The 17,217-nt window shown below is 28.4% G+C and overlaps 2 protein-coding genes across 2 annotated transcripts; both read right to left on the bottom strand.

Annotated features, from left to right (window-relative positions):
* Nucleotides 1-109: 109 nt before the first annotated feature.
* On the bottom strand, nt 110-1,533 carry LOC120257483. The gene is made up of 5 exons (XM_039264938.1): nt 1,359-1,533; nt 1,100-1,178; nt 802-861; nt 642-689; nt 110-562 (listed from the first exon to the last, which is right to left on the bottom strand). The coding sequence occupies exons 2-5, from the start codon at nt 1,148-1,150 to the stop codon at nt 479-481; spliced, it is 243 nt and encodes an 80-aa protein (XP_039120872.1). The 5' UTR covers nt 1,151-1,178; nt 1,359-1,533; the 3' UTR covers nt 110-478.
* A 5,347-nt stretch (nt 1,534-6,880) lies between these two features.
* On the bottom strand, nt 6,881-11,444 carry LOC120257480 (acetate/butyrate--CoA ligase AAE7, peroxisomal). The gene is made up of 3 exons (XM_039264934.1): nt 11,186-11,444; nt 8,079-8,669; nt 6,881-7,979 (listed from the first exon to the last, which is right to left on the bottom strand). Exons 1-3 carry the CDS (start codon nt 11,396-11,398, stop codon nt 7,083-7,085), a joined length of 1,701 nt encoding a protein of 566 aa, XP_039120868.1. The 5' UTR covers nt 11,399-11,444; the 3' UTR covers nt 6,881-7,082.
* Between the last annotated feature and the right edge of the window lie 5,773 nt (nt 11,445-17,217).

Genomic DNA, 17,217 nt, shown 5'->3' with positions numbered 1-17,217 from the left:
ATATATAAAAGTGTTCCTCATGTCTCTTTCCATAACTCTTAATAAACATAGTTCAATGCAAATATATATATATATATATATATATAGTGAAAAAATTTGAAAATTTAATATTTAGTTGCTTGATTGGTACTATTAGTCAATCTCAATATAGTGTCGGTGGTTAAGTTTAATATTTATGTTAATAAATATATGCACTGAGCGAGATGGAAATTAAAATGGAATTTTGTTTTAAATGAGAATATAATAAAATTGATGGATAATAACAAGAGATATTTGAGTGGTGTTTGCTTTCACTCTCAAATTATTTATTTATTTTTTTATTTTTTATTCAAATTGAGTGGTTTCAATTTCACCACATTTTTATGCAATTAATATGCATTATGTTCTGTTTGAATTGACTACACAATGATTTTTATATATATATATATGTATTAATAAATCATTTTTCATATAAAAAATTATTATTATCATTAATATATTAATTAATTAAAAAACATACCTGCAATTTGGGTTTGAGGGATTCCACTTGAACTCTATTCTGAAGTCCTGCGTTGCTCTCTTGCTATTAATTTAAAAAAAAAAAGATTTATTAGTGATAATAATAAAATCTTAATCACATAGTTAATCACACTATTAATTACCTTCCCAAGAGCCCAATCAGCAGAATCAAAGTACGCACGTTTGTTGTCCTGAAATCAAATTAAAATAAAATTTTTTAAAAATTAAAAACATGTTAATTTTCACCCAAATTTTGATTTATTTTCAAGCCCAAATAATTATATAAATATATTTTAATAAAACCTTTGAGATGAGAGGCTTCTTCTTTGGAGCAATTCCTCCATACTTCTTCTCCATTGACGCCTAAAAATTGAGAAAAAAAAATCATAACATAAATATATTTATAACAATAAAAAAACATTTATATATGTAGCATCATCACAATGCATGAAATCAAAAAACTCTTTAACCCAATTCCGCTGTGGTGCGTAACCTGATAATCAATTTTTGGCTGTGCGCATACTTTTAACGTGATATGTGTTTGTCGCATTTATAAAAATAAAATAAAAATAAAAAGCTATTTGTTATTGAAGGGGCTTACTTGTTCTTCTTCTTGGGTGTTTGTGTGAAGATCATCATTGTAGCTCTCCATGACTAAATGAAAATTGAACTCCTTCTCACTATGAAAGAATGAGAAAAGTTTAGTATGTATATATATAGGGACTAGGGAGAGAGGAAAAAAAGAGAGAGAGGTGGAATTAATTAATTTTAAAAATAAAATAATTAATTTGGGAACATGATGTGAATTTGAAAATGGAAGAGATGTAAAAAAGAGAAAGAAAGAAAGAAAGAGAAGTGACCTTGAAAAGAATGGGAGAAGTGGATGAGGAGGAGGAGGATAAGGGAGAAGCCATGTAGGAAGAGGGAGAATAAGGTAAGGAAGGCATGAAGAGAAGGAGAAGGAGGAGGTTGAGTGTGGTGTGAAAAATGAGAATATTATTTTAAAGAGAACCTTGTTGAAAGAGAAAGAGAGTTTTAAGTTAAGATACATTATTTGTTTAATGAGTTTTTCTTATATATATATTGACACTTTCTAATAAGATTTATAAAGTTTTTTATTGAAAAAATAGTTCGAGAGAAGGAAAAATATATTTATGAATAGGGATTGACCCAAACAGTAGATGCAAGTTATTTTATTAAATGGTTTTGAGTTTAAACTTTTGTATATGCAGAAGAAATACTTTTAAAAAATATTACTATTTCATAAGATTTTTAGTATTTTCACTAAGATGGATTTAGAGTTTTCATCTCGTACAAATTCAATATGTCAAATACTTAAAAAAAATATATGTTTTCTTAATTTAATTTTAATGTTAAATTTAAAATTCACTAAATTAATTAATCTTAAAAAAACTCATTACTTTGATAAAAGTATGAGGAAAAAATAGAGTTAAATGAGAAGAATAAAAAAAATAAAAAATAGTCATTGACTTGTCATGATTGTTGTTGAAGAGATACTAAGAAAAAGGAAAAAGTTATCTAGATATTTATAAAAAAGAAACTATTATTAACGTCAAAAAACAAAGGAAAAATTTTTTTAGTCAAATCAAATTATGATAATATATTTGATTTATATCTATTTCCATATCACAATGTAATATGATTGGTTAAAATAAATTAATATTTATTAAACAAAAACATATTAAAATAACTAATACTAGTGTAGACATCAATTTAAGTATTTGAACATGATTGAATAAAAATAAAATGTTAAGTTTGTATTTAATAAGAAAAAGAGAGAGAGAGAGAGAGAGAGAGTGAAAGAGAAAGAGAAGGGTAGGTTGTGGTGATTGTTAGAGCATGCCAAGAAACAAGTTGGAGGGCCGCCGACACTTTCATCATCCACCATTTTCTCTTTGTTTTTTTCTATTAATTTTTTATTTTAATTTTCTTGATACTTGGTAGATCCAACATCTTTATTTTGGGCCCTCATTTTTTTTTGTGTTTGACACTTTCCTTTATTTTGTTTGTAGACTTTGAATTTTCTCTTTCATGAAATTCTCCTCTATCCTTTGATTTTTTTTTTAATTGTAATTATATATTTATATTTTTCAATCTCGGACCGGAAAAGTACTTATTAGTTCAACAATGTTTATTTATTTATTTTTGCTCATTTGTTGTATTGGAAAGTTTGATTTTAATTTCTTTAGATTAATTAAACCTTGATATACAAAAGTGAATTGTGAGGGTTTTTTTTTTTAATTGTAATCATATATTTATATTTTTCAAACTTGGTCCTGAAAAAAGGACTTATTAGTTCGATAATGTTTATTTATTTATTTGGCTCGTTTGTTGTATTTTAATGTTTGATTTTGATTCATTTAGATTGTGTTTGATTGGCAACTTGGAAAATGGCTGAAAAAATTCATGGAATATTTTTCCATGAAAAATAAAAAAATAATCGTTTGATTGGCATTATTTTCTATCTAAAAAATCAAAAAATTTCTATGAAAAATTCAGATTTTGTTGTTTGATTGCTCTTATTTTTCACAGAAAATGAAACATTTTTCATGGAAAAAATCTCATTTGTTGTTCGATTGCATCAATTTTCCTATGAAAAAGTCACATTTTCCATAGATTTTTTTAAAAATTATTAAAAATATAAACAATGCTACGTAGAATTAAATCTTACCATCAATAATCGCACATCAGCATCCTGCTTCACTCGATATTGATAAATTTATTTAAAATATTATTAAGTTATATAATTTATCTTTCTTTAAAAAAAATTAAAAGAAAATGAATAACTTTTCTTTTAAATTTTTTTAAAAAAAGTTATTTTAAAATTATAAACAACGTAGAATTTAATCTTACAATCAAAACGCCACAGGCAGGGGTAAGCAAAAAAATCCAGATCCGATGATTCGGATCCGAATTTTTTACCAGAATTTTTTGGGTACCCGATCCGGAAAAAAGGGTCGGGTACCCGATATGAATTTTTTAGATGAAAACCGGGTCGGATCCGGGTCGAGAGAAATTAAAAATCGGGTAACTAAATCTGATCCGGTTTTTATTTTTTTAGTATATTCTTATATATAGATACATAATAATCTTAAATTTTATAGGGTCTAAAAAGTAAAAAAAAAAATCCAAATCCCTTTTATCTAAACCCTTAAGAGTTATATATATATATATATATATATATATTAATAAATTTAAATTTTAGAGGGGCTAAAAGTAAAAAAAATTATTCAAATATCTATTCTAATAACTTAAGAGTTATATAGTTATATATTAATAAATTTAAATTCTACCTAGATTAAAAGTAAAAAGATAAAAGAATTTCAAATCCCTGCCCAGTTCCCAACGGCCATCATCCTGCCTCTTCTCTCTAGTCTTCCATCCAAATCTCTTCTCTTTTTAGCAACCAATGATCATTATTGGTGAGACACTTGATGCTTTTGTAGATTTTTTCTTTTAATGACTAAGATTGATAAAACTCTGTATTATTTTTGTTATGAATTTTGTTGTGTGGAGAATAATATAAGAGTTTAATTGTCTTTATAATTTAAAAATTTTTCATATTTGTTTTTTATCTAATGTTATTATATAAAGAAAATCTATAGACTAGATAAAATTTAAATTTAGATCCGATATCTGTTTTTGACGATCCGAAAAACCGGGTATCCGATCTAGTTTTAAAAACTGGATCGGGTACCCTGTTTTGCTCACCCTTAGCAGCGATTTGTTCACTGGATAAATTTATTTAAAATATTATCAAGCTATATAATTTATCTTTTTTTAAAAAAAATTAAAAGAAAAGGAAAAACTTTTCTTTTAAAATTTTAAAAGAAAAGTTATTTTAAACATTTCAATCGCATGTTATTTTTTCACATAGCCCTAAAGTTTTCCCTGGAAAACTTTTCCTAGGGTGGAGGCTGGAAAAATTTTCCACTGATTTGAAGAAAAAGAGAGTCACGTGATAGAGTTTGTGGAAAAATTTTTCACGGAAAATTTTGGTAAACAAACAGTCTATTTAGCTAGAAAATGACCAATAGAAAATATTTTCAGGGAAAAAAGGGCAATCAAACACAGCCTTAGATTAATTAAACTTTGATATACAAAGGTGAATTGTGAGGGTTTTGTAAATAATATAATTAAATAACGTTTTAGATACACTAAAACAAAATAATTAGATTGTACATCATATTGTAAAGTTGTTCCTTTGATTTTTCAAATATGTTGTTGTATATTCATATTTCAAATTTGGACCATAAAATGACATCGTGGTCGAATGATTTTTGTTTTTTCTCTTTTATGTTTTGTTTTTGTTTTTGCCCGTTTATTGTATTTTAATGTTTGATTCATTTGGATTAATTAAACCTTGATATACAAAGGTGAATTGTGAGGATTTTGTAAATAAAACAAATAAGTAATGTTTTAGATGCACTGAAACAAAATGATTAGGTTATACATCGTATTGTAAAGTTATTCCTTTGATTTTTTTCAAATATGTTGTTGTATATTCATATTTCAAATTTGGACCATAAAATGACATCGTGGTCGAATGATTTTTGTTTTTTCTCTTTTTTGTTTTGTTCTTGTTTTTGCTTTTTGCCCGTTTATTGTATTTTAATGTTTGATTTTGATTCATTTAGATTAATTAAACCTTGATATACAAAGGTGAATTGTGATGATTTTGTAAATAAAATAAATAAGTAATGTTTTAGATACACTTAAACAAAATGATTAGGTTATACATCGTATTGTAAAGTTATTCCTTTGATTTTTTTTTCAAATATGTTGTTGTATATACATTCATATTTCAAATTTGGACCATAGAATGACATCGTGGTCGAATGATTTTTGTTTTTTCTCTTTTTTGTTTTGTTCTTGTTTTTGCTTTTTGCAAGTTTATTGTATTTTAATATTTGATTTTGATTCATTTGGATTAATTAAACCTTGATATACAAAGGTGAATTGTGAGGATTTTGTAAATAAAATAAATAAGTAACGTTTTAGATACACTGAAACAAAATGATTAGGTTATACACCGTATTGTAAAATTATTCCTCTGATTTTTCAAATATGTTGTTGTATATTCATATTTCAAATTTGGACCATAAAATGACATCATGGAATGATTTTTGTTTTTTTCTCTTTTTCCCCATTTATTGTATTTTAATATTTGATTTTGATTCATTTATGTCAATTAAATCTTGATATACAAAGGTGAATTATGAGGGTTTTGTAAATAAAATAAATAAACAACATTTTAGATACACTAAAACAAAATGATTAGGTTATACATCATATTGTAAAGTTATTCTTTTGATTTTTCAAATATGTTGTTATATATTCGTATTTCAAGTTTGGACCATAAAATGACTTCCTGATAGGATGATTTTTGTTTTTGTTTTTGTTTTTTTTGAATTATTTGTTGTATTTTAGTGTTTAATTCTGATCGACTACCTAAATAGCACTAAAATATTTGTATTATTACATATTAAATGTCTTAAAACTTGTGCGTAGATACCATTAATTTATAATGGTCATTAAATTAATATTTTTGTATATACTCTAAAAAATTAAATTCATTCTATTCATTATATCTAATTTCAAAATTTTCTAATGGTGATTAAATCAATATTATATATATATATATATATAATACTTGAAAAAAATAAGCTAGTTTTAGTCATATTATACTAAATAAAAAATTAATAATGTTTGGGGCAGTTTAAGAAATTAAATAAAATTCTATTTTTGTTATTAAAATATTAATGCTTATATAATTTCTAATATATTTTAATAGTGCATATGGATAAAACAAGTAAATATACAAACAAATTAAATTTTAAATGGTATACATAACATTTGATTTTATCAAGCATACACATAATTAGTTTATTTTTCATCAATATACAGACAAAAAAGAACCCTTATTATTATTATTATTATTATTATGAATTGCAATTTAATTATTTATTTATTTTTATGAAACCCAAACTTATGAAATTGTAAAAAAGAAAACTTGAAAACAATGGAGACAAAGTGCCACAAGTATTAACAACAAAGAGAAAACATCCAACAAACTCAATAAAGAAAAAGAAGTTTAATATCTTGATTAAATTTTTTTTGAAAAAAAAACAAGAAGAAGCTTGACAAACACTTCATTCATCCATGAATGCCTTTTTCACTTAAAGACACAACAAGTTAATTGATGAAACCTACCTACATTTTGTACACATTAGACAAAAAACTAGATTGGTTGTTGCCTTAAAGTATCAAAGTCATCATATAAAGTTTCAATCAATCCAATTTTATTCACAGAAATTTACATTCAAATCTCTATAAGAAAAAAATAAAAACCCCAAAACTATTATAATTAACTGTTATTTATTTCTGAATGTCTCTGATTATCTCAGCAACTATTCCATTCATTTAGTTACAGAACAACATTAACATACATAACTGCAAGTATTTGCATATACAAATCATGTAAATAAATAAAACTTTATTCTTTAATCCCATCAAACACTGCTTAAGAAAATTTATTCATGAGAAACTTCTGCAGATTCTTACTACATTTTGCTTTTCTTCACAGGCCCCATTTCCTTGGCTTTTGCTCTCAACACATGTTTCTGAACCTTGCCGGTGGCTGTCTTCGGCAACTGTGTGAAGACTATAGATTTTGGCACCCAGTACCGTGGCATCTTCGATCGACAAAATGTTATTATGTCTTTACTGAGTTCGGTATGATCTTTAGTACTGATATTGTTCTTCACAGTCACAAATGCGCACGGAGATTCCCCCCATTGTTCGTCCGGACGAGCTGCAACTGCAGCTTCCAGCACTGATGGATGCATGTGCAGAATTTTCTCAACCTCTAAGCTGCTAATGTTCTCGCCGCCGGAGATGATTATGTCTTTTGCCCGGTCCTTGACTTCTATGTATCCGTCTGGATGTTTGACACCGATATCACCGGAATGATACCAACCATGTTCAAAGGCTTCTTGTGTTGCTTTCGGGTTTTTCAAGTAGCCTTTCATAACTAAATTACCTCGCATTACAATCTCGCCGAGTGTAGTGCCATCTGCAGGTACTGGTTCCATTGTCTTCTGGTTGACAACATCCAGGCCTTCCAAGCTAATGTATCGAACACCTTGACGGGCATGGAGACTAGCTTGTGTTTCAGGCGGGAGTTGGTTCCACTCGGGCTTCCAAGCGCATACAGTTGAAGGACCGTAAGTTTCAGATAGGCCATAGGTGTGAGTGATTCGAAAGCCAAGGCGGGAGAAGGCGGCAATCAGTGACGGAGTAGGAGCTGCACCAGCAGTCATAACATCGACAATGCGAGGTAAAGGTTGGATGATGTCACTCGGTGGTGCATTGAGTATGGAATTGAGCACAACTGGAGCTGCACAAAAGTGAGTCACACCTTGATTTGCAATGGCAGAATAAACGGCCTTCGGTGATACCTGACAGAAAAAAATAGAACTGCTAGAGTAACCACAGCAAGAAATACGGCAATTTAGATAAATCATATTCTATAATTTGAGTTATTAATTGGTAATTACCTGACGAAGACATATACTAGTTCCACAAAGAGCTGCAAGACACCATGTGTAACACCAACCATTGCAATGGAACATAGGTAGAGTCCACAAATAAACAGCCCCTTCATTCATTCCCCAGATGAGGGCGTCGCTTAGAGCCATAAGGTAAGCTCCTCGGTGATGTAATACTACACCCTTTGGGCTTGATGTAGTTCCGGAAGTATAACCTAAAGCAATGCTTTGCCATTCATCCTTTGGGGGTTTCCAATGAAATTCAGGATCTCCGGTCTCTAGAAATTTCTCATATTCGATAGCACCTTTGCTAAGAGCATTTTGAAGTGATCTGGGATCACAACTTTGATCACCTATGACGATTAGAAGTGGAGACCTGAAAGCATTTTTCTTTTTGTCGGCTATAATTTTTAAAGATTCCTCTGCTAGCGTGAAAAATTCTTGGTCGACCATGACTACTTCAGCAGAAGAATGGTCCAGGAGAAAAGCAATGGTTGATGCATTTAACCGAATGTTTACACAATTCACCACCGCTCCGGCCATTGGAACTCCAAAGTGAGCTTCATATATTGCTGGGATGTTTGGCGCAATTACAGCTACCTGTAAGTTGGAAATTTGAGGTTTTTGACTCAAAACAAATATAGGCAAACAAACCAATTTAAGTGAAGATATTATGATCACAAACAAAAGTTAATCATTATCATGTGATTATATTGTAAAAACTGCCTAAAAACAGGTAAAGGCATCTGTTTGTGATTCCACCGCATCAACCAAATCTCATGGAGTTCACTCTAACATGAAAGTCTGCATGATTTAAAGATTCAAAACCCAGTCTTGAATTAAACATGAAACTTGGTACGCTTTAAATCACTGATTTGACCCAAATTGGAGCACTAACAATGAAAATTCAAGCCTCTCACTTCACACAATGCTTCACAAAACTCTAAATTATTCTCCATAAGTTATATGATTTATAATTATATACCAGAATATCAATACAAAGGTTTTCAAGATCTATCGATCAAGTCTTAATTATTCACTCAAAACACAAATTACCGTATTCTAAACATACTACATGATCCCTCTCTTTTTCACAATAATGGATCTAATTAACTTTCATATTGGTAAGGCAAAACGAAACCCTTCAGGAGCAATATGCCCTAGCCTGCTCACCAGCCAGGCAACCAAAAAGAAAAATCCCAATTATGTATAACAGATCTTAGGTTCCAATCTATAATCCTCAACCAGCCATGCAAATTCTTTTGTCCATGATCATGACGCCATTCAATACTAAAATGCCTGTTGTACAATACCACTCAAATCAGGAAACCAATCACACTAGATTCAACTTACTATATTAGGCAAAAATTATACTCATGATGAGAACTGGACTATAAATTCATCAGTGAAGGTTATAATAACATTATGCAATCACTCTATGATAGCATTAGTTTTAAACTGGCATGTTACATTAATTTACTAGAGTATAAATACAAAGTTTTCCAAGGGCAATCAATTAGCATTTAAATTATTCATTCCAACACAAAACTGACCCTAATTCCACTCATTTTCACATTAATGGGCCTGATTGAATTTCATCTTAGCAGCACAAAGGCAAACCTTTCAAAGTCACACTATGCCAAACATATCCACTCTTGCAAATCCTCATATTCAAGAACATGAAGCAATCCAATACTAAGAATGCCTGTAATATCATACCACTTGGAATTGGAAGCCAATCACCACCATATGCAACTTATTATATCAGACTGAAAATTTATTCACAATAAGAACTGATCTAGAAATTTAACCGGGTTTTTACAGAAAAATTATGCAATCACATAATCAAGGCTTTAACGTTGTACATTAAGGTGAGCCACAAATGGCAGTTTGATGCATTGTTTACAAACAAAAGCACACCAAAGGAGATTAAGAGTTTAGTGATTCAATATGATCAAATACTCCCGAACTACATAATTCTCTCAGATAAACCATCTGCCTTGAAGACTCATCTAGGGGAAGTACAGGAACCAATCACAGAATCAACAAACAATAAAGAAGGTTACAACAAGTGCATTACATGGCACAAACCAAACAGACAATCAAACATGGAAAATCAGATAAATCATCAGCATAAGAAACCAAAGCATCCTACAAAGTACAAAGAAATAAAAACTTCACTGGCTTGGTTATATAAATAAAAAAATTGTGATTACCACCAATCCGAAATAAACTAACAATTAAAAAACAAAACAAAGACATTTAGAACCAACTTAAACATACAAACCAAGATGAAAATCAAACAAATAATTAGCATAAGAAACCAAACAGCTCAACCAACAAAAAGAACAAACAGCTAATAGCTCCAAAATAAATTTAAGACTATTGTATGTTCTACAACAACTACTCAAACAATAAAATAAATCAACTTGTATTCAAGCTAAGTCAAAGATATAATTTTTTAACAAAATCAGAGAGTATCTCGGAACTAGTAAAGAAGAACAAAATTCAAACTAGAGCTATCTATCAATCAACAGATGCTCATAAAGAACAAAATTTAAGCTAGCTATAAATCAACAGATGCTCATATAGAACAAAATTCAAACTTGCTATCAATCAACAGATGATCATGAAAAGTTTCATCTTTATTACGATAATATTAACTAAACAAAGAAAGAAAACAATCAAAACATCAAATTTTCCGTGAAAGACTACTGTTTATTCCAAAGCAACTACTCAAACAATAAAATAAATTAGCATATATTTAAGCAAGTCAAACATACAATTTTTTTAATAAAAACAGGGAATATCTCGGAACAAGTAAAGAAGCTAGCCATCAATCAGCAGATGTACACAAAGGTTACTTTCATCCTTGTCACAGCAGTAACTAAACAAAGAAAGAAAACAATCAAAATACCATAGTTTCCGCAAAATAATCAAAAATAAAATGAATTTTTAGTTCATCTTTTTTGTTCTTTTCCAATTTTTCTTTAACCAAGACTCCTCATGGGACCCAAGAAAAAGGGAAAAAGCTCAAGCAAATTAAGTCAAAATCCAAACTTTATCACAAAAAAATGGATTACAAACGAAGAAAAACAAAAAATGAAAAGAATCACCGTGGATCCAGGTCCGATGGAGCGGCGGGAGAGAGCTGAAGCAAGGCGGCGGCAACGGCGATAGGTATCGGCCCAGGTGAAGCGGACGGAGCCATGAATGACCGAAGGGCGGTTCGGGTGGACGAGGGCAGCGCGGTCGAGGAACCAGAGCGGAGTGAGGGCCGTGAAGTTCGCCGGATTCTTGGGGAGGTCGTCGATGTCTCTCTCCGCCATCTCGCCGCGCTGAAGAAGGAAAGCGTGGAAAGTCAGTGAACCGAGCTCGGTGAGCTCTTTTTATAGTGAGGAATTGTGTGCTGATGGACACGTGTGCTTTGAGAATCGTGTGGATGTGGAACACGTGGCAGTTTTTTAGTGGATGGAATTTTCTTTTCTGTTAAAAATATAGCCAATAAAAATTGATGAAAATGTATTTTTTTTTAATTGGGGTTTTTTCTTATAAATATATAACACTTTAAAAAATAATAAAATAATAAAAAGGAATCTTTCTCGTTATTATTGAAAAATAATTTGTTTAATTGTCGTACAAGTCCTTATAATTATGTACATTTTATCCTTTTAGTCTTTCTAATATTTTTAGTTATAATTAAATCCTCATATTTAGTTACATTTGGTCATTCTAGTCCACAATAATATTTTTAGGTATAATTAAATTCTTACAATTTATACTTGCCTATCTATACAACAGACTAAAATTGATCAAATTTGGACTTAATTGTACCTTAAAATATTGTAATGACTAAAAAGGCAGAAAATACATAATTACGGTGACATGTACAGTAATTAAACCAAAATAATATAAACTTCATGAACAATGTTAACAAAAAGTATTTAATATTCATATTACTTTTGAATTATAAATAAATTAAAATAAATAAAATATTATTTAGAGAGTGTGTGAGAGTTTGAGACGGCTTCTTAGATAAGAAGTATTTTAGGGCAAGTAAAGGAGGAATCAAAAATGATTTATATATCTTTTAAATATAAATTTAATTATAAATGGAAGATACAAAAAACTGTTGTGAAACTAAATAAATAATATGTATATATATATTTGACAAAGTAGACAAACTACGTCATGGTGTACATGAATACGGAGTTAATCCTTCAGCACACTTGCCCTTGGTGAGCTGAAATTTAAATCTTTTGTCTCAACAATGCATGAACACCATTTTGAAAAGACATGATGCGAAAAAATCAATGAGTCACATATATATATATATATATATATAGAATGCATCATTTATCAAAATAAGATGCACAGTATTTTAATTTAAACTGTAAATCATTATCGTAACAGTAATTGAATCAATTACAATCATTCAATATTATTTCTACTATTCCTGTAGTTTAAAACTAAAAACCAAATCGGCACAACTTAACAATTAATTCAGACCTGATATAATGCTTATAACATTGTTCATGCACTCATCTTTTCCTTTCTCCCTCTTTCTCAACATCTCTCTAACTTTTCAAAATATGGGGACATTCCTATGAACATCCCAAATAATCTTTCTATATAATAAGCTATATTTGATTATTATTATTTTTTTATTTTTCTCAAAGATGATATTTAGTTTTAAAATATTGGGTAAATTGGAAAGAACCGGATTATTTTCAACCAAACATTAAAATTTTCTAACTTGATAAATTACAACAAAACCCAAGAAACATATACCTTATATTAGTAAATTAAAAGATAAATAGGTTTAATTTTCTATTATTTACTATATTTAGTATATTAATAGTTTTACTGCAATGAGGTTTATTATCAAATCTGATACAGCTGTGAGTCTAGGAATAGTTCTAATCTCATTAGGTCAAGTAGGCAAATGATCTCTTTCCTTAATAAAACTATATCTTTCCTTAATAAAACCATAAGAGCTCTATGGTTTATTATCTAAATTATATTTATATATTTAATAAACGGTTTAAGTACAATTTATCACTTGCATAAATGAAATTTATTCCGAGAGAATAAGTACATACACCTCTTTTATATACCAAAAATTATTTCTTTTATTATTATAGGCACCAACTCAAATCATATTTTAAGTCAAACTCCATCAACAAAATGATGAGAAGTAAAAGCACCTTTGAATTCTTGTTCATGTTATACTATACATATTACGCACATAGATTTGAAGATACATTATTATTATTATTATTATTATTATTATTATTATATGGATAACTCATGCACTTCATATGGGCACCAAACAATAATCATTTCCATTCACTAAAGAGAAACTCATCAGGGTGTGTGTAAATACTGATCATCCTCATTCACTCGAGAGACACTCGTCAAGGGTGTGCGCATGTTTTTTAAATTTTACACACCCTTACCCAACACATGTGGAGATTCTATCATCATGCATCACTCGTGAGTATATTCATTATATATAAATTAAATATAATATATTTATTTACGGTATTATTTATGTTGTTTTTAAAAAAAATTACAAAAAGAAACATATTTGAATTTTACATTCATGTTTTGTCCATTTGTTTGAGATTAAATTAGATGTCACTCATTTATTTAATCATGCTATTTATGTTGTGACGTGAAAATCAAAGTTCATGTACAGTAAAAAGCATAGGTTTATTAAGGTTTTAGCTCAACGAATGTACACATTTATGAATATTTTGTAAAAAAAATATTTCTTTTCCGTCATGGAAAAAAAGTTAAGGAATACTATAGTTAAACCAACTTCATGCAAGTGATATTTTCCTAACTAATATATTTAATATATATATATATATATGCATAAAAATTAAAATATTACCTCAGTTAATAATCTATAAATTATCACAAAACTATTTTTCATCTCATGCACAAATTCATTTGAGATAAGTATCTCTAAAGATATGAAATGGGCCGTGACCAGGGTTAGCCCACTAAGGAACACGTCAGTAGCCCAGTGGGCCGGCCTAACATGGCTTAACATGGCTTGAGAATCTTTGCCATGACTAGCTCGAAGATGGTTTTATACTCCCATTTCGGTCCTATTTATACACCTTTTCATATTTAATATATTTTAATGTTTTAAAAAAATTGTAAAACACTATTTTGAAAGTGAGAAAATAAAATGTATAAGTATATAGTTAAAATAATAATAATTTAATAGAATTTTGATGAACCAATTATTGAAAGTTTGTGTATTTTTTTTATAAATTTAAAACTATTAATTATTTTTAATCGGTTTTTTTATCAATATAAATTAATTAAAATGAACATAAATAAATAGGATCAGAAAGAGTAGCACTATAATACTCTGTTTGTATATAAACAGGTTTATATCGAAAGTTTTTGTGGTCGTAGTCACACTCTAAAAAAAATAGTAAACCATATGATACATGTGAACAATGGGAACACGCAAATCTCATTAATGTTTTGAAAAGAAAAACAAATTATTATTATTATTTTTTTAAATTTTATGTGAATTTTTAGGAAATGAGAATCATATGCATCCCCACATCTATTATTAGTGATAAAACAAAGGGTGTGGGACATTAAACAAAGGGACATATTACCCAAAGGGAAAACCAATTTGGATTCAACCACCTTCATATGTGACCAGATCCAAATCATACATGCTAACTGCCAATCAACATGACTATAGACTGAAATTGACCATTTATTATTGCTATGCTTCCACATTGACTTACATGACTTACTTTTCCAATGTCACATTGTCACTTAAACGATAAAAAAATAAAAAAATAATAAATGCATTCATATCCACTTGAACTTGGATATGACTATTTTCTTGATTTATCAGAGATCAAGAATTTAAATTTTTTATACATGATCGAAAATTTAAATCTTTTGAATATATGATTGAGATGAAAATAATATATATGTCTGGTGATTTTTCTATATTATAAAAGTATAAATTAAAATATTATTATTTTTTATTTCAAGTAAAAATAATTTGAATTATTTTTTTTTATTTTGACATAAAGTATGTTGTTTTTCATATTAATTCATATGACTTATTTTTTTTTCACTTAATTGATTCATAGTCATGTTGCATGATGCATTTTTTTTTTAATGTCGAACAATACAAAAACTTTTTTATTTTTATTTAGAGTGGAAAATATTTTGAATTAAAAATATTTATCATAAAATAAATTATATATTTATTATATATATTTTATTTTAAAATTTATTAATTTTCTAATGAAAAACTTGATCGATAGCAACCTATATATTTTGGATTTTATATAATAAAATTAACATATGTTTAGTTAAAATTTACAATTGAAATTTACCATGACTTAATTCAAGGCTATGAAATCGACAAAAAACTTTGTAATCTCAGGTTCACATTGATAATGTTTGGGAGGAAGAGATTTTTCTAAAAAATCAATATCAACTTTTTTTTATGGTTGATTTGATGAATGAATTATGGATAGCCCTGACTATCACATGGGTCCACTGGTTTTTTCATTGAACGGGGACATATAATTATTTATTTGATTTATTTATTGACAAAAACAACATGAGTCATTACTACACAAGAGGATATTAAAAGAAATCGACAAACACAATAATGCACAAGTTATAATATTTTATCGATTATATAAAAATTTATCATGTGAGGTAGGTTAACACACGAGACAATAATGATTTGTCACTTGTGCCTAAAATGATATATTAGAGATCACAATTTACAATTATAAATTTTTTCTACTTTATAACACTGAATAAGTGAATATTATAACTCTCAAATGAGACCAATGAGCAACGTGTGAACAATGATGCTACAATATCCTCCAACTTTGATTTGAATAGTGTTTTTGTACAATGTAATGGCTCGACGATTTGTCTATGCATCACCCACCACTTTTTCAATGATAGTACATTAGTACGGGGACTAATCATACAATGCACGATCGTATTTGTCCATATTTATTTCTAATTTTGAGAAATTATTGTAAATTTATATTTTTTCCTTTTTTTCCTTTTTTTGTGTTTTAAAATACTTTACAAGAATTTGAAAATAATGTTATTTAATATTTAAATTTCACATTAAAAAGTCATTAGTAAACAGTTTTAGATTTTTTATTGAGTTGTTTTAGTAATAAATAAAGCATAAAAGTCTAATTAACATAATACATTTTTTTCCCCAAAAATATTGAGATGCATTCCAAAAATTTTAAATGGGTTATTAATTAAATTTATTTATTTGCATAAAAATAATAATGGCAATAAAATTTTATCTGAAATTGTAAAATATTGATTAAAAAAATTTAATTTAATTTGTATTCCCATGTTTTTTTAAGTGTTTTTCAAATTCTCTATAAGAAATAAAAAACCTTTTCTTTTTTATGTAAATTCCAATACAGAAAATTCATTAATAAAGAAATTTGGATTTTTTATTAAGTTTTTTTTAGTAGTAAATGACAGCACAGAATTCTAATTACCATAATCCATCTTTTTCAAAAACATTGAAACATATACAAAAGTTTTAAATTGATTTTGTAAATTACTACTTTTTTTATTTATTTGTTATTTTTACATCTTCAGGGCTTTTATTTAAAGAAAATGAGGAAAGTAGTCTGACTTTTCTTGTGTTCTTTTCTCCTGAAGTTATTTAATAATTATTTTAACTGAAGTAGGGGAAAATGTGTCATTTTATAAAAATAAATTTTCATTCACTAACAGTGCTATTTTTTAATTCATATAAGTTCACTTAATTTCCGAACTTTTTAGCTTCATTCACTAATGAAACATTATAAATACTGAAAATGATATCAATTCTTTCGATTTAGAAAAATGACATTTTCCCCGCTCCATCCACGCCTCCCGAAATGAACGCAACTTCTTAAAAGGGAAAAAACGCAACTTCTTAAAAAAAAAAATAATACAAGAAACAAAATCCGGATTCGGATCCAGTACACATTCAAATCCGACCCGTTTAAAGTCCTAGGATTAACGAAAAGTATACCGAATCTCAACGCGGGCCCACTACCGACAAGGCCCATTCGTGGGCCCACTCATCCTTTCCCATTATTTCTTTATCTTTTTC

Source organism: Dioscorea cayenensis, unplaced genomic scaffold, assembly GCF_009730915.1.
Source record: "Dioscorea cayenensis subsp. rotundata cultivar TDr96_F1 unplaced genomic scaffold, TDr96_F1_v2_PseudoChromosome.rev07_lg8_w22 25.fasta BLBR01002160.1, whole genome shotgun sequence".
Classification (NCBI taxonomy): domain Eukaryota; kingdom Viridiplantae; phylum Streptophyta; class Magnoliopsida; order Dioscoreales; family Dioscoreaceae; genus Dioscorea; species Dioscorea cayenensis.
The sequence above is the reverse complement of the archived record's forward strand: the minus strand, read 5'-3'. Positions and strand labels throughout refer to the sequence as shown.